The 14501-nt window shown below is 37.0% G+C and overlaps 2 protein-coding genes across 2 annotated transcripts; both read right to left on the bottom strand.

Moving 5' to 3' along the window:
* Positions 1-6: 6 nt before the first annotated feature.
* On the bottom strand, positions 7-2698 carry LOC145782136 (DNA polymerase delta subunit 2-like). Its single transcript, XM_082593892.1, has one exon. It carries the CDS (start codon positions 2666-2668, stop codon positions 1289-1291), a length of 1380 nt encoding a protein of 459 aa, XP_082450018.1. The 5' UTR covers positions 2669-2698; the 3' UTR covers positions 7-1288.
* A 2326-nt stretch (positions 2699-5024) lies between these two features.
* Positions 5025-13182, bottom strand: LOC145782595 (hydroxysteroid dehydrogenase-like protein 2). Its single transcript, XM_082594407.1, has 7 exons — positions 13114-13182; positions 12018-12181; positions 9554-9767; positions 9152-9369; positions 7378-7569; positions 6386-6586; positions 5025-5838 (listed from the first exon to the last, which is right to left on the bottom strand). The coding sequence occupies exons 1-7, from the start codon at positions 13125-13127 to the stop codon at positions 5597-5599; spliced, it is 1245 nt and encodes a 414-aa protein (XP_082450533.1). The 5' UTR covers positions 13128-13182; the 3' UTR covers positions 5025-5596.
* Between the last annotated feature and the right edge of the window lie 1319 nt (positions 13183-14501).

Below are 14501 nucleotides of genomic sequence, written 5' to 3'. Positions count from 1 at the left end.
GTCTAGCTGAAGTGAACATATAGCAAAGTTACAAAAAATTGATTGTGAAACTATTGGACAAAAACTATTTTTTTTTAAAAACATCCTGTGTATATAACAAATCAATAGAAATAGTCACATAGGTAAACAGCTACTAGCGCTTTACTGTTTAACCCCACAATTGACAATTTTTTTCTTTTGTTTGCAGTAGGTAATTACTAGTGCAAGATATGTGCTATAAGAGTGCCGTAAAAAAATGCTGCCAACAGAACCTCAAACAGCACACTGGCAAAAGAATAAACGATTCTGGGCTCAATGCAAAAATACAGCAAATTAAGAGTAAACCATAAAAACAAATTTTGGATATACAGTAGAACTCGGTTAATCCGGATCTTCGCCTAATCCGGATAAAACTGGAAGTACAAATGATTTGTAATCTTTTCCTTGAGAAACAGCTTTGGATTATCCGGATTATTTAATCCGGATCTTTGCCTATTCCGAACAAAAGTTGCGCTTTCTCTATGGCTTTATCCGGATTTTCCCGATTTTTTGTAAGTTTTCCATAAAAACTCATCTTCGGTAACTGTTTTCAAAAGCTTTGAGTGACTACAGATTATTCCGACACGCATGTCTGAAGATGTAACTTTTGCCAGTGTGTACTTGTGTTAAGACGCAGAGTCTACAAATACATTCATTTTACATGCATACCGTACTGCATTTCAAAAGAACTCTATCACTGGGTCTCTAATGTGGTGATCGCGCGTCTCAGAATTGGCAGATGATCACACTAATGCGTTCAATTTCGGTGATTTTTACCGATACCCTTCTATCTAGGTAACGTCAGGCTTGATAGAACCGTCATCGGTTAATCCGGACCTTCACCTAATCCAGATGGAATCGCCAATCAAATCGAATCCGGATTAACCGAGTTTTACTGTATATATGTCAAACATTATTTACAACTGTTTTTGATTCTATATGCAGCCAAATTCTAAAATAGACAAACGTAAAAAAATGTTTCAGAGGGTTTAAATTGTAGTGTACAACTGAAAATTTTTTTATCTATATTATATTCCTGAATGCACACAAAAATGAAAGGTTTATTTGATAGGCAACTACTGTATCACAAGATCATGAGTTACAGAATAAATCAAAATTAAATTTAATGCAGGAACGTTTCCACGACCTATGACATTGCTGAATATCATAAAAACTGGTACACTTGTAATCTTAAAAATTTAGACAATAGGGGCAGTTAAGAATTAACAATGAGATTATGCCAATGAAATCATAGTTCAAATGAACAGTTTCAGTGCTGAGGGCTTGCTTCAGGCAAGTCCATTGCTTCACCCATGTCAATGTTCATGCATAATTCTTCACATTTCAATGTTTTGATGTCAACAAGTACAGCTGATGTAGTCAAATCAAAACTTGGAACACATACTAATAAAATCTTTTGGCCCTCTAAGCCTTCTCTGATTTTGCATGAAAATTCTGGTTGATTTCCGCAAAAGTAAACATGAGGACATTCATTTATAATAAATGGATCATTATCATAGAATGGAAAGGTACCAAGTGTATCTGGAGCCGTAGGCGCCATATGCTGACACTCCAATGTATCAGAAAGCAACTGAAGTCCATCAGATACCTCACTGTACATTCTCATATTGTCAATGTTCTGTCCAGATGTTCCTAAAAAGTGCACACCATCAATTTTGCATTCCAACGGATTGCTTGATGTGTGGAAAGTGCTTCCATGGTATTTTCGTGCCAGTGGAAACAAGCAAGGATGTAATGGTTTTTGTGGAAGAATAAAATTTGAAAGATCATTTTCACCACACATTAAGTCCACACCAACATAAGGAACAAGTTGGGAAATAAAAAAATCCAAATCTTTCATTGCTGTGACAGTGGAAGCTTCAGATTTGTAAGTTAAATATTTTGCTTTTGACTGAGATGCTTTGTCCAAAGTTTCCTTAGATAATGAATTCCCTGCCACAATCACATGAACAATTTTGGAGCATAGAGCATTGTCACTTGATCCACCAAGCATTCCAAGAATGTAATCAATCAACATTTGTATTTGCATGCTTTTTTCTTTCCTACTTCCAATACTCAAGCCAGATAGAAGAAGTACATATTGATTTTCATCTGGAGTAACTGGCAAAGGAACTTGTGAAGGAAGACCAGCATATGTAAATTCATCTACTTCAAATTTACCATTTTCATTTTCTACCCCATACAAAGCAATAATGCTTCCGGTATAGGTTTGAGCAGGTGTAATTTTTCCAACAACAGATATACGCTGAATAAAATCTTCCAAAAATAATTTATCGTTTTCACTTATGTACCTCTCTCGTGAAGGTTGAAGTTGCATATGATGTTCATCACTAATTTCCTTGAGAATGCTTGGTTGAAGTTCCATGGATTTAAATAACGTCCCTACAATACAGCATTTCTCATTACATTTGACTTCAGCAAGTTTCTTAATAATAACATTTTCTCCCCACTTTTTCAGAGCAGCTTTCTTAATTCTTTCTTCCATAAGATGACTTCTCATGAAATAGATATGTGAATATTGTTTTTTATATGAAAGATCAATTTTGGAAAAACGTTGTGACAAATCTATTCTTTTGCATATTGGTCGAACATATACAGTTGATTCGGTATCCATGTTGTTTATCGTCATAATTTTGAAAGCTCTTTTTGTAAAGTTAATTTTATAATATCTACAAAAATACAGTTGTTACAAAAGCTACAAATCCATTTGGTCACACAACAGTAGATTAATTATCACAACCCATAGCACTGGCCACTGATTGCACTGTGCAATTTTTAAAAACTTTTATTAATTTAATATTATTAAATAAAACTTTTATTATAGGATCCATATACTAATTTGCGACCATCGATGTCACAGTGTTCACTTCTCAAATTTTTAAATATTTTGCAATTGAAGATGGCACCAATGGTCGAAAATAAATGCCAAAAGCGGCCTGTTCTTTTTCCTACCATTTTTTCAGCAAGTACCGTACACTCAGGCAATTTATGTAGAGGTGAGCAGTGCCTTTTTAACTAGTCTAAGGCAGGAGTCCAACCAGCATTGCATTATTGGAAAAGTATAGCCTGCCACTCATTATTTTGAACCTACCTATTATAATACCATGTGCAGCATGACAAGATGTTTAAAATCTACCAAGCCAGTCTAAATAACTGTAACACGAAGAAAAAAATTTAATCAATTGGTAAGTAGGCCTCAAACTAGCTTACAAATGCAATGGTTCCAACTTCCACCACAGTAGGCTATCAGCAGAAAACAGTCGCTAGCCCAGGCTAAATAAACAAAAAGTGCGCGAAAATTCCCAAAACTTTGCAAAGGATTTGAGTTGAGCTACTGAGTCCCACAGTAACCGCTGCATTTAGGATTTTTAATGAAAAAGCGTCAAGGTCAAACACGGTAGCACTAAAAACAGACTTGGATGTCTCACCTGGCTCTGGTCTCACATTTAGTTCAGTTTGTTTTTCTGACCTTCACAGAAAAAATAATGCATGTCAGCCAGGGATACTTAAAGAAGGAAATACAAACGCTTTTATTACGTCTGACATTAGAAGGGGTTCGATTTATTGTAAATGATTTCTGTTTATTGTAAAATGACAATTGGCACCGATAGTAATTTAAGAAATCTTGGTATGATAACCTGCATTGCGCTATTAGCATCAGGCCTAGATATTCACTGCATTCATATTCATATATTCACATGCATGTTAGTACTACTCGCGTACTCGGTACTAACCTCGAACTGGACTGGACCTGGTAATTTCTTATGGAAAAGCAGACAACTTATATACACAACCTAAGTTACCTAACTTATCATATCCCATTATATGTACAGTATAGCCTACACTACAACAAAATACTTACACATGCATATAGCTTGGTTGCATGAAAAAGAAATTAAATTATACAATATTAAGTTAGACTACATTATATGCATTTTTTACGTAAAACAAGATTGTAAGAGGAAGTTGGCCGCGGGCACTTCCACATGATCAAATCTGGCCCACCTGGGAAAAAGCTTTTACACCCCTGTTGTAGAGGCTTTGGAACCAGTTGATAGGGCCAGTTAGGCTACCAAGATGGACAGAGTGGAGTTGAAGTATCGTGGTCTGTGAGTTAGTCCATCCACTAGGTGCCGCTGAATGGAGAGTAGTCCCGAGTTAGGCTACGTTGCTCGAGCGCAAACCCCTAGAGCCGAACCAGCGCCGATTGATCTTGAGTCAGGTTTTTGATAAATACGGAAGACAGCAAGCTCTCGTTTTCCTTGCATCTTTTGTTCAACCAGCAGAACTTATAAACTGGGAGGTTAAAACTGTGGTGTAGTGGGCATGCGCTGATGAATTAGCATCGCTTATTTCAGCGCAAATATAAATTTGCTTTCGAGCTGATCAACCAATGACCATAACACGTTTGCAATTTATCATGATAGGGTAAGGTTAAGCCGTGTTACGTATCGAATTAACTGATAGCTTACGATTTAAACCATGGGCTACTGTTTGAGTCAAGACCATGAGGTACCGATAGGCGATATTCTTCAAAAGATAAATTATAGCCGCTGGACTGGGCAGCTGAGTTTACGCAAGGTTGCTAACAGTAGGCTATCACACTTCACACAATATGGTAAATCTCTTTGTACCCTTTACTGCAATCACTGACAGAAGCTCCAAGGATGCTCTTACTGAAGTCACGGGTGCAAAGATTTTCAACGACATCTCGCCCCTCCAGCTCTCGTACATTGTCTTTTTCTGCAAGAAATAACCTACATCTCGTGTCTCCAGCCGAAGAGATGCACATACCCATGAATAAGAACCCTCGGTCTACATCAAATGCGGGACCAAATTATTGAATTTTGCCTACATTATCAGTTATCACACATTTTCTTTATAGCCTCTTAGAGATGTAGACATAAAAGACACAGATTTCTGATAAAAGAATTCTTTCGTATTTTAGAAAATAAAGTTTTGCTTTTTTGAAAGAAACACCAAAGCAAAAATTAAACAAATTTATTCAGAAATAGCAATCTTGATCATTCTGAGGCACAACACAATTCACGAGCTTGAAGTTGAAGCGAATCTTGCAAATGACAAGCAACAACGTTAGAAACATACGCAGCAGCAAAAACTTGTTATGTTTCTCACAAACAAGTGTATTTACTGAAGAGGTCTACAATTTAATCAACCCTGAACACTTTTCAACTTCATCTTATGGAAAAACACATTTTTGCGCCTTGCTTGATTGGAAGGGATAAACTCTTTAATAAATCTAAAAATTAAAAAAAAACTTTCGGTCTGCGCAGTTACTTTGAACAGTAGGCTATATGTGGAATTTTATTGGTAAACAATCAATATTCAAAATAGGTTGGATAGAGCAAAATGGAATTACAGCACAACGTTTTTGCAATAAAAACAGTAATTCTTAGTTTTCAAACAACTTAATTGATTAGCTCTTACCCATTTTACACTATTTAAAAAACTGATAGTGTGTAGGTAAAGAAATTATCACAATAGAATAGCAAATTACAGGTCGTAATCTCCTAACCATTAAACAACATAGAGTTGTCTACAACTTCGACTTTGGCATGTCCTTCATCAATTGTTCTAATTTCATGGCCATCATCATGTTTCCGCCGATTTTTAACTTGCCACTCATGAACGCGGATGTCGAGTTAAGTTCGCCACGGAACATGCTCACAAAGTCATCAGTTGACATGGTCATGTCACAGTCGGCGTCTCCGTCCCCGTGTGATAACGCTCCACTGCCGTTCTTTAAATCCAGCACCCAAGTGTCAATAGTATCTCCCCCTGACCGAAGAAGAATGGCATTTAACAATTGAAATTGTAAGAGTTTACGTTTTTTAAAAAAATGATGTTGAATGAGGAAATACCAAAACAAACATAGAAAGACGAAGAGACAAAACCAACAGAAATCTAAAGACTAAAGAGAAAAATGGAGGGGGCGCTGCAAACCGCTGGCTGATCAAAATGCTTCAGAGTGGAAACCGTTTTTTTTTTTTTAGCAAAACGAAAAAAAGAGAGGTGTTAGTCACGTAAATCAAATAAAAGCGCATGTAAGATAAAATGAAAAAGAAAAAAACGACAGCTACTGACAGTAGTGGTTGAGGAAAATTTGTGAAAATGAACATAATCCGAGAATGTATATTACATTCCCTTTTTAATACAAGGGTAGTAAGCTGACAATTAAGTTTCTGTGTTTGTAGTGCACCAAATTATACGATTTTACGTTTTTGACGTAGGATATTGAGAACACTAAATTGAGTCCCACCGCCTCAATTTTTAATACTGAAATAACACACATACGAAGCCCCATAAACCTCTTAATGATACATACCAGTTAATTTGAACTTGAAAACCCCGCCCACTTTAGCAACCAAGGATGGACTTAGAGCTTTTTTAATGTTGTCAAAGACAGCGGTTACACCAGGATTGCGTTTAGAGGAATTGGCCTTTCCCTCAAGGACTTGATCTTGCAATTGCTCCAGAAATTCCGCTTCAGAGTTTTCAAGGAAAAAGTCAAGAATCAACGGTTTGCCTGCAAAAATATCACAATTGACGAGATTCACGTTTTGCTACTGGAGACGTTTTGAAAGCTTTCTTAAATAATGTCTTAGTCAATTTAAAAAACACTTCAGCTCAAACTTCGAAATCAGAGAATGTGCTGACATGCTGATACGTAATGCAGCAAGCTATCGCAAACGGAAACATAGCGACATAAATTGAAGTGCAATAACCAATCGTATTAAGAAGCTAAAATAAGCTTAGCATATGGATCTGCAAAATGCTTTCGGTACCTATTTTATAATCCATATATTGATTGATTAGTTTATTTGTTGCGAGTATTATTACACACATTCATAAAGCGATGTCAAATAAAACAAATGTCGCGTAGAATGTGTGGGCACTGCAACTGGGAGGGGGGGGGCGACGAAGTGACCTGGAAGGTCTTCGAGTCAAGCAGCCACCGTCAGAAATACAAGAAAAGGTAACAAGTCGAAAATAGGAAAAGCATGACAATATGGGCTATGTTACTTAAAATATATGAATATTTATGTTCAATTGCCTAACTAAGGTTACACATTAGATGACAACCATTAAACTTAGGCGCACCACCTATTCAAATAGAATAAATTTTCTTTCGAACGAGCGTTGCGCCTGATGATTGTTATTTGACATGAAATCTTAGGTAGCACACAAGTCATCCAAGTTAGTCTTACTGTAATTGGTTTAACTTTGTTTGCTGTATGGAGCATTTTGTTTGCAATTGCTACAATTAATCCCTGGAATATACATTTGTTATACTGTATTACTGTATACGGTGCATACCAGGGTCCACCGCATATTGATCGAAGTCAGTGATGCCTTCAGCTGCTAAAATTTCGTCATCAATAAGGAATTTTCCAGTGCAAGAGTCCTTCAGAAAGATTGCATATGCAGCATCCGCCATTATCTCCGGCTTGCGACATTGAGCGGCGGCTCCTTTACCTCCTAGCATTTCCATAGCAGCAGTAAGAATAGCTGAAATTCGATAGATTTGTAGTAAAACGAGACCAAACGGCAGTAAAAGTTTTCCTGCAACAACCTTTACACAACAATGCACATTCACGTTCTTGGATGGACAAACAAGATAGCTACTGTCAAAAACTGCTAAACCATTAAATAAACAAATAATTCTGCGATCCACACAGCAAGTATCAGAGCATGTTAAGCATTTTAATGCAATACTAACAGATCACTCAGCATGAAACATGGTATGAATAATCAAGTACTATTGCTTTGCTTACTGTAAAGAATTATTAATTACAAAATTAAAGAATTTTTAGTCAAGATTCGTGTTGGCTAATATACGCCATCCCATAACAGTTCTGTTCTGATAATTGGATCATTCACACTGATACCAATATTCGAAACGGAGTCTCCAACAAGTCAACAATTGTGAACTGAACAAATGGCAGTTGAGCAAGTGACACCTGAGCTAGCAACATTTCAGCAAGTGGCTGCAGTTGGCAAATGATGAAACTGAGCAAGATGAAACTTGGAATGTCACAAGTCAGCAAATTCAGTATAGCAAGCGACGACCAAGAAAGTCCGAACTAAGTAAGTGAATCTCATTTGCTGACTTGGACTGTAGCTGACATTGCTCAGTTGAAGCACCAACTGAGTTGTCGCATGCCGAGTGGTCTAACAACCTTAAACCATAACAAGTAATAACACCTAATTTTCAAAGAACAATGCGATTGCGCAAGGCCACGCAAGTGTGAACGTTATGGCATTTTAATGCATATTGTTTTTGTTTCAAACGTGAAAATAAATAGAAACCAAGACAAAAAAATTGGAGTTCATTACACAAAGTCAAGTTTTTTTTCGCAAAGCCAAAGACTTTCAATTTCGTTTTAAAGTTGTCCACAAAGGTGTTAAGTTTAAATTTTGTGGGAGTACGAAGTCAGTGAGTTCATAAATTGTGACAGCGCGAAATATTTACCAGATGATGACGATGTTTTGTTAAGCTTTTGTTTGATCATAGTCACCTATTGAACTAAACTAAAGTTAGTGGTCCAATATTGTCTTAGTGACATTGCAGAAGTTGAATTCTTAGTCGTACCAGGTCTGGAGTTAAACTCTGATGCTTAAAGGAAAACCTTATGAAACTTAAATGCTGAGAAAAGATATGGTTAATGAGTGAAATATGCTAAAACCCAGAAAACAGTAAAAATGCAGCATTTCCACCAACATCGAGAGCGTGATAATGGAAAGTGGAAACCATGGTATTTGACTTGTGAACAGGACATGTGCAAAATAAAAATATTCAATGTCATGATACTTTGATTGTTTGTGCACCTATGAAATTTCGTTTGGTTGTGTGCACGAATCGAAACGTAACATACAAGATTTTCAGAAGCCGATTTAAAACCTTAAAATTAAATTTTAATACTGTCTCTATACACACCGCACAATTCAGCCCATATTAATACTCAAAACTGGCAGACATTACCAATACTGATAAACCAGAACGATTGTAGTTTTATGCACAAAATGTTTAGCTTCAGTAGCTGTTTGGCAGCAACAGCTCTAAGCCTAGTAAGTCAATAGATTGATGTACCCGTTTTCGGCCAAAGAGCATTCACAGCTACTCCTTGTTCTTCAAACTCGGCAGCCATTCCAAGAACGCACATGGACATTCCGTACTTGGCAATGGTGTAGGCTGTGTGATTTTTGAACCATATTGGCTTCATCGATAAAGGAGGACTGATGTTAAGAATATGAGGTGTCTTGCCATTTACTTTTGACTTCAAAAGATGGGGAATACATGCCTTGGAGCTGCAAAATAAATCAAATGCCGTTAAATTTTCTGTTACTTTTAACTTGTTGCTTGAACAGTACAGGACAAAATGTCCAAAAAATGGCAAAAAATAACAAAAAGTACAGTATCTTACAGTATAATACATGAAAACACAAAATGCATTGAAGGTGTTTATAAGCAGCCTTAAATATTATCACTAACCACAAATATGTTCCTCTTGCATTGATTTGATTCATCAGATCATACTTTTTCATTGGCGTTGCTTGGGTGCCGGTTAAACTAATAGCACTGGCATTGTTGACAAGAATATCAATTCCGCCAAACGTTCTTACTGCTTCATCAACAGCAGCTTCGACCGTTTTTTCATCACGCACATCCACAACACAAGGCAGGCATTTCCCACCTGCATCTTCAACTAAGAAAAGCAAAATATAGAACAATTGACAGAGTACACAAAAGTATTCCAAACTAGTATGTATATTATATAGTTACAGAAGTAGGAACAGCGGAGTTAGCTTCAAATTTCAGGATTTCAAAAGATTAATCTTGCTAAAGTATTTATCTTATCTACAATAAAACAATCAATATATACCAGTACTGTAATTAATTGGCAAGTAGACATGAAACTATGATGATGCATTGAAATAATATTTCATTCTGATAGCTAAAAAAAAACATTTGATTGTTAGACCTCTTGTGGCATGAAACAGCTAAACTCGTTTTCGGGATTTTGCTTTATTTCGGTACTACAAACCTAAGCTGTTTCTGACAGAACACAAGGTTCGACTTGCCTTGCTGATCAATTCAACACAGAGAGCTTCCACTCTCGCATATAACTTTTTTTAGTGTGTCTGATTATTTTAGAGAATAATAAAAACAGAATTGATTAACAATTGTACTACATTATCATAAAAAGTTTGTAAATGAAAGTAAAAAAATCATGTTCGCTCTACCAGCTTTGATTAATGCCATGATGGTTAAATGTTTTTGCAGCCATAGCTTTGTTAAACATATAAAAACCACCGCTTAAAATGCAAACTTTTAAAATTGATCATATGAAATACTATAACAGGATATTAACTAGTTACTACTAACTATTATATAGATATTAACTTATCATGTCCACCCCAATAGCTCAGTTGGTAAGCGCATGACTTCGTGAATGAAGAAGCTGGTTTGACTCTCAGGGTGTGCAACTGTGCGCTTGAGCAACGCATTCTAAGGATTACTCTCCATTCAGTTGCACCTAATAGATCTAGAATAATACCCCAGCAACATGACTTCAACAATCGAAAATTTCACTCTGTCAATCTCGGTAACTGGTCCTGCGTCAAAAGCCTCTACAAGTATGCAAAACTACCAGGAATAACCTATCAAGGCTTTGTCAGTCCGAGAATAAAGATTCAAATCCAACTGCTCCGATAGCTCAATTGGTTAGCGTGTCACTTCTGGAACAAAGAAACTTCAAGATCAACAGCGGCGCTGGTTCGACTCTCGGGGTGTGTGCTTGAGCAACGCATGTTAAGGATTGCTCTCCATTCAGCGGCATCTAATGGATGGAATAATTCCTCAGCAACAAGACTTCAATAACCAGAAACTTCACTCTGTCAATATCGGTGACCGGGCCTGCGTCAGTGATTCAAAGCTTCTACAAGTATGCGAAACTGCCAGGATTAAGCTCTGCAAGAAGCTTTCCCAGTCCGAGAGTAAAGATTCAATCAATCAACCAACCATTATTACTATATATATGATCCAAGCCTTAAAGCAGCCGGCGGCCATCGCAGCCATGGCCGCTAAGTAGCGCTTGAATGACCGCCTGTGTTACCTCCTCCGTCGGCCAAGTTTGGCCGCCGGTTTCTTCTAGCCAATTATTTAATTTCGCAATAGAATGATCGTGGATTAAATGTCGAAAATATATAGTATCAAAGAGTGACGCAGAATTAGGTCAGCGCATCATAGTCACTACTGTTGTATTGAATATATCCAGCTGCGATCACCAGCGCTGTAAGTCTTGTTTGCAATTCCCGATGTTTATTTTAACGAAGTGTTAATCCGAAGTGCTAATTTACATCGGCTGGCAATATTGTCGTTTTTATATCGATTCAATGTTGTCGGACATTAAATCGTTGTTAAAAAGGAGAATTAGGTTAGTTGACTCTGTGGGTAAAACACGTGTCTTCATAGTTGAGAACGCTGTGGGTTAGTCACTTCACACCCTCAATGGTGACATCATAACGGAATAAATGGTCAGGTTTTATGAAAGGCGGTATGCAGTTGAAACAATTTACTGAGCTGCGAGCAGTTAAAACAATTTAGGGTCGTTAGATGGTCCCGCAATACCGGATTACAATCCCGATAAAGCATTTAATGCGTGGTACAACGGTTCTATTGCAGGACGTCGCCCAGACTTCAACAACGCTAAGTGATCATTTTAACATTGTTGCAAGTTTAATGCTATTTACTTGTGTTATCGTTATTGTATTTTGGCCTCCAAGCGCACAGATTTAGCCGCCGAGAAGGAGCTCTCAGTAGGCCACGATGGCTGCCGGAAAAAAACACGAGTTTTAAGGCCTGATGATCAATTAGTTACCAAGTTCAATGTTAGGTATTAAAATTACATGAAAATAAACACAACCAACAAGTTCTGCTAAAATAAACTGCTTACTTTCTTTTGCTGCTGTATAAATAGTGCCTGGCAACTTTGGATGAGCTTGAGCAGTTTTGGCAGCTATGACAACATTTGCACCATCCTTTGCTGCTTTAAGACCAATACTTTTTCCAATGCCTCTGCTTGCACCAGTAATGAACACAGTATAGCCAGCAAGTTTTCTAAAGATTTCATCTTAATTTAGAGTTGACATTCACATCCAGTGTAGATAAAAAATTAAAAAAATATAAATTATATATGCATTGCGTATTCATATAAGCACTTATTGATACATAAATGTGCAATTCAAAATTGCAAACAATAGAAAAATAGACGTTAGGGTGCATCACCCTTCCCTCGGACTAAAAAATTGTTATGGCAATAAGACAGAGTTGTTACATTTTTAATAAAACCCACCCTGTGAAATACTATAAAATTTTAGAAAAGTGTAATACCGGGCCAATACGGGGCCGCCCAACCTATGAAATCGACAAAGGAGGGCATCTGCTAGCCTACTTTAAAAGTAGCTCGCTATCGCAAACCTTACAATAATAAGACACACCAAAAGACCACCGCTACCAGTCAATGAAATATAACATGCTACTGTTATTCAGACAAACAGCAGCACATGCTAGGTACATTGCTACAGTTATTTCTACTTGTGAAGTTAAAATGGGTTTGAAAATTGGATAGCGCGTGACTTTGTGGACGAAGAAGCTTCAAGATCAAGTGGCAGTGGTTCGACTCTTGAGGTATGTACTTCAGCAAGGTATTCTAAGGACTGCTCTCCATTCAGCGTCCCCTAATGGATGGAATAATTCCCTGGCAACAACACTTCAACAATCGAAAAGTTCACTCTGTCCATCTCAGTAACCGGTTCTGTGTTACAAGCCCTTACAAGTATAACCCTAGTTTTTTGGTAACGATACGTTTTTGTTAGATTAATGGCTGCAATAGCAATGCTACGGTACTACTTTTTTACCACTGCAGAGGTGGCGAAAATGTGTTACATTTTCTTCGGTTATACTTTCACTAGGTAGGCTACTTTCTGATTTAAAGCAAAAGTAACGTGTAAGCCTATATTATTTTAAATCAACAAAAATTAAATTCTTACCCAGTGTTGATCATGATTAGAATCAAGTAGCTTTACCTTTACTTCAAAAATACTACCAAACCTAATGCTGCGATACAAAAAGTACGGTATGTATTTTGTTATCAATATAATCACATTAAACATGTTTTCTGCATAGCCTTTGGAAGAGTACATAGTTAGTCTAATTAGCTAGACTACAACTTACCGAAAATAGCCTACTTCAATACCCTAACTACCGTACCAAACATATCGTACCACTGGGCACTGGCATCCTAGCCTTAGAAAAAAAATACAGCAATAATTTTTACGTGCCAGATATTCACACCTTATATTGAAGGCAACCAAAAATATATTATTGCAATAAAACGCTAGATGGGGTACTGAGGTAGTGCCCTAATTTGCTGCGGCAGGCAAATTAGGATTATTTTTTTTAGCAAGCTGCCAATCCAGTTCGTTCAAAGTCCAATGGAAAAAAATTGGCAATCGCAGCAATGAAGTTGCCAAGTCAAAAGTTTACAAATGGCTAACCCTGTTCAGTGATTCATGTATTAACTGACAGACCATTAGTCTCTATATTATTAATATAGAGACTGTGAACAGACTTCGTCAGTCATTGACTTGATGCGAAAGTTCATATTTCAATTTTATTTTACCTATTTTATTGCGAAATCTCAGCACTAATTTGAAACTCAATTAACTCTCATCACTACTACAATGCCAAAAGTTGTATAGCCTACCTATGATAGTTTTTTTGTGATATTTCCAACAGTAGGCTAATCTGCCCGCCTAGCTTAGTAAAGTGCCTGACTTTGTGCATGAAGAAATCTCATGATCAAGCTGTTCTGATTCAGCTCTCGTGGCATGCGCGCTTACAAATTTTTGAGGACGGCTCCTCATTGAGCAGGACCAAGTGGATGGAATAAATTACAGACAAAGCAAATTCGACAATCGAAGAAATTTTCCTGTCGAGAACTCCACTCTGCCTATCTCGTTAATCAGACCTGCGTCATTCGCAGTAAGTAAGCCTTAGCAAGTAGCCTAAGTTAAACTGCACCAAATAGCCGATCAATTCAATTCAATTTATTCTTCATTGCTGACGGATCAGGATAAAGATCAGGGGCTCTTTCTGTCTACAACAAAGATTCAAACCAACCAGTGATTGAAAGTTCTCTCCAATCTAGCCTGGAAAGATCGCTCATACGCCATTATCATCATCATTGAAAGTTCAGTTCAGTTTATTTTTTTGTTTTGTTGGCGAAAAAGAAAGACACAAAAAGCAAAAACACAATAAACTTAAACAGAAAGGATACAAATTTTATTTACATACAACACAATTGTATGACCACTGAATTGTGTCAAGGTTTCATTACGATAAAAAAAATAGGTTTTCAATATATTTTTGACATTTA

The sequence above is a fragment of the Aplidium turbinatum genome, chromosome 13 (assembly GCF_918807975.1).
Source record: "Aplidium turbinatum chromosome 13, kaAplTurb1.1, whole genome shotgun sequence".
NCBI classification, from domain to species: domain Eukaryota; kingdom Metazoa; phylum Chordata; class Ascidiacea; order Aplousobranchia; family Polyclinidae; genus Aplidium; species Aplidium turbinatum.
This window is presented reverse-complemented; position numbering and strand designations above follow the sequence as displayed.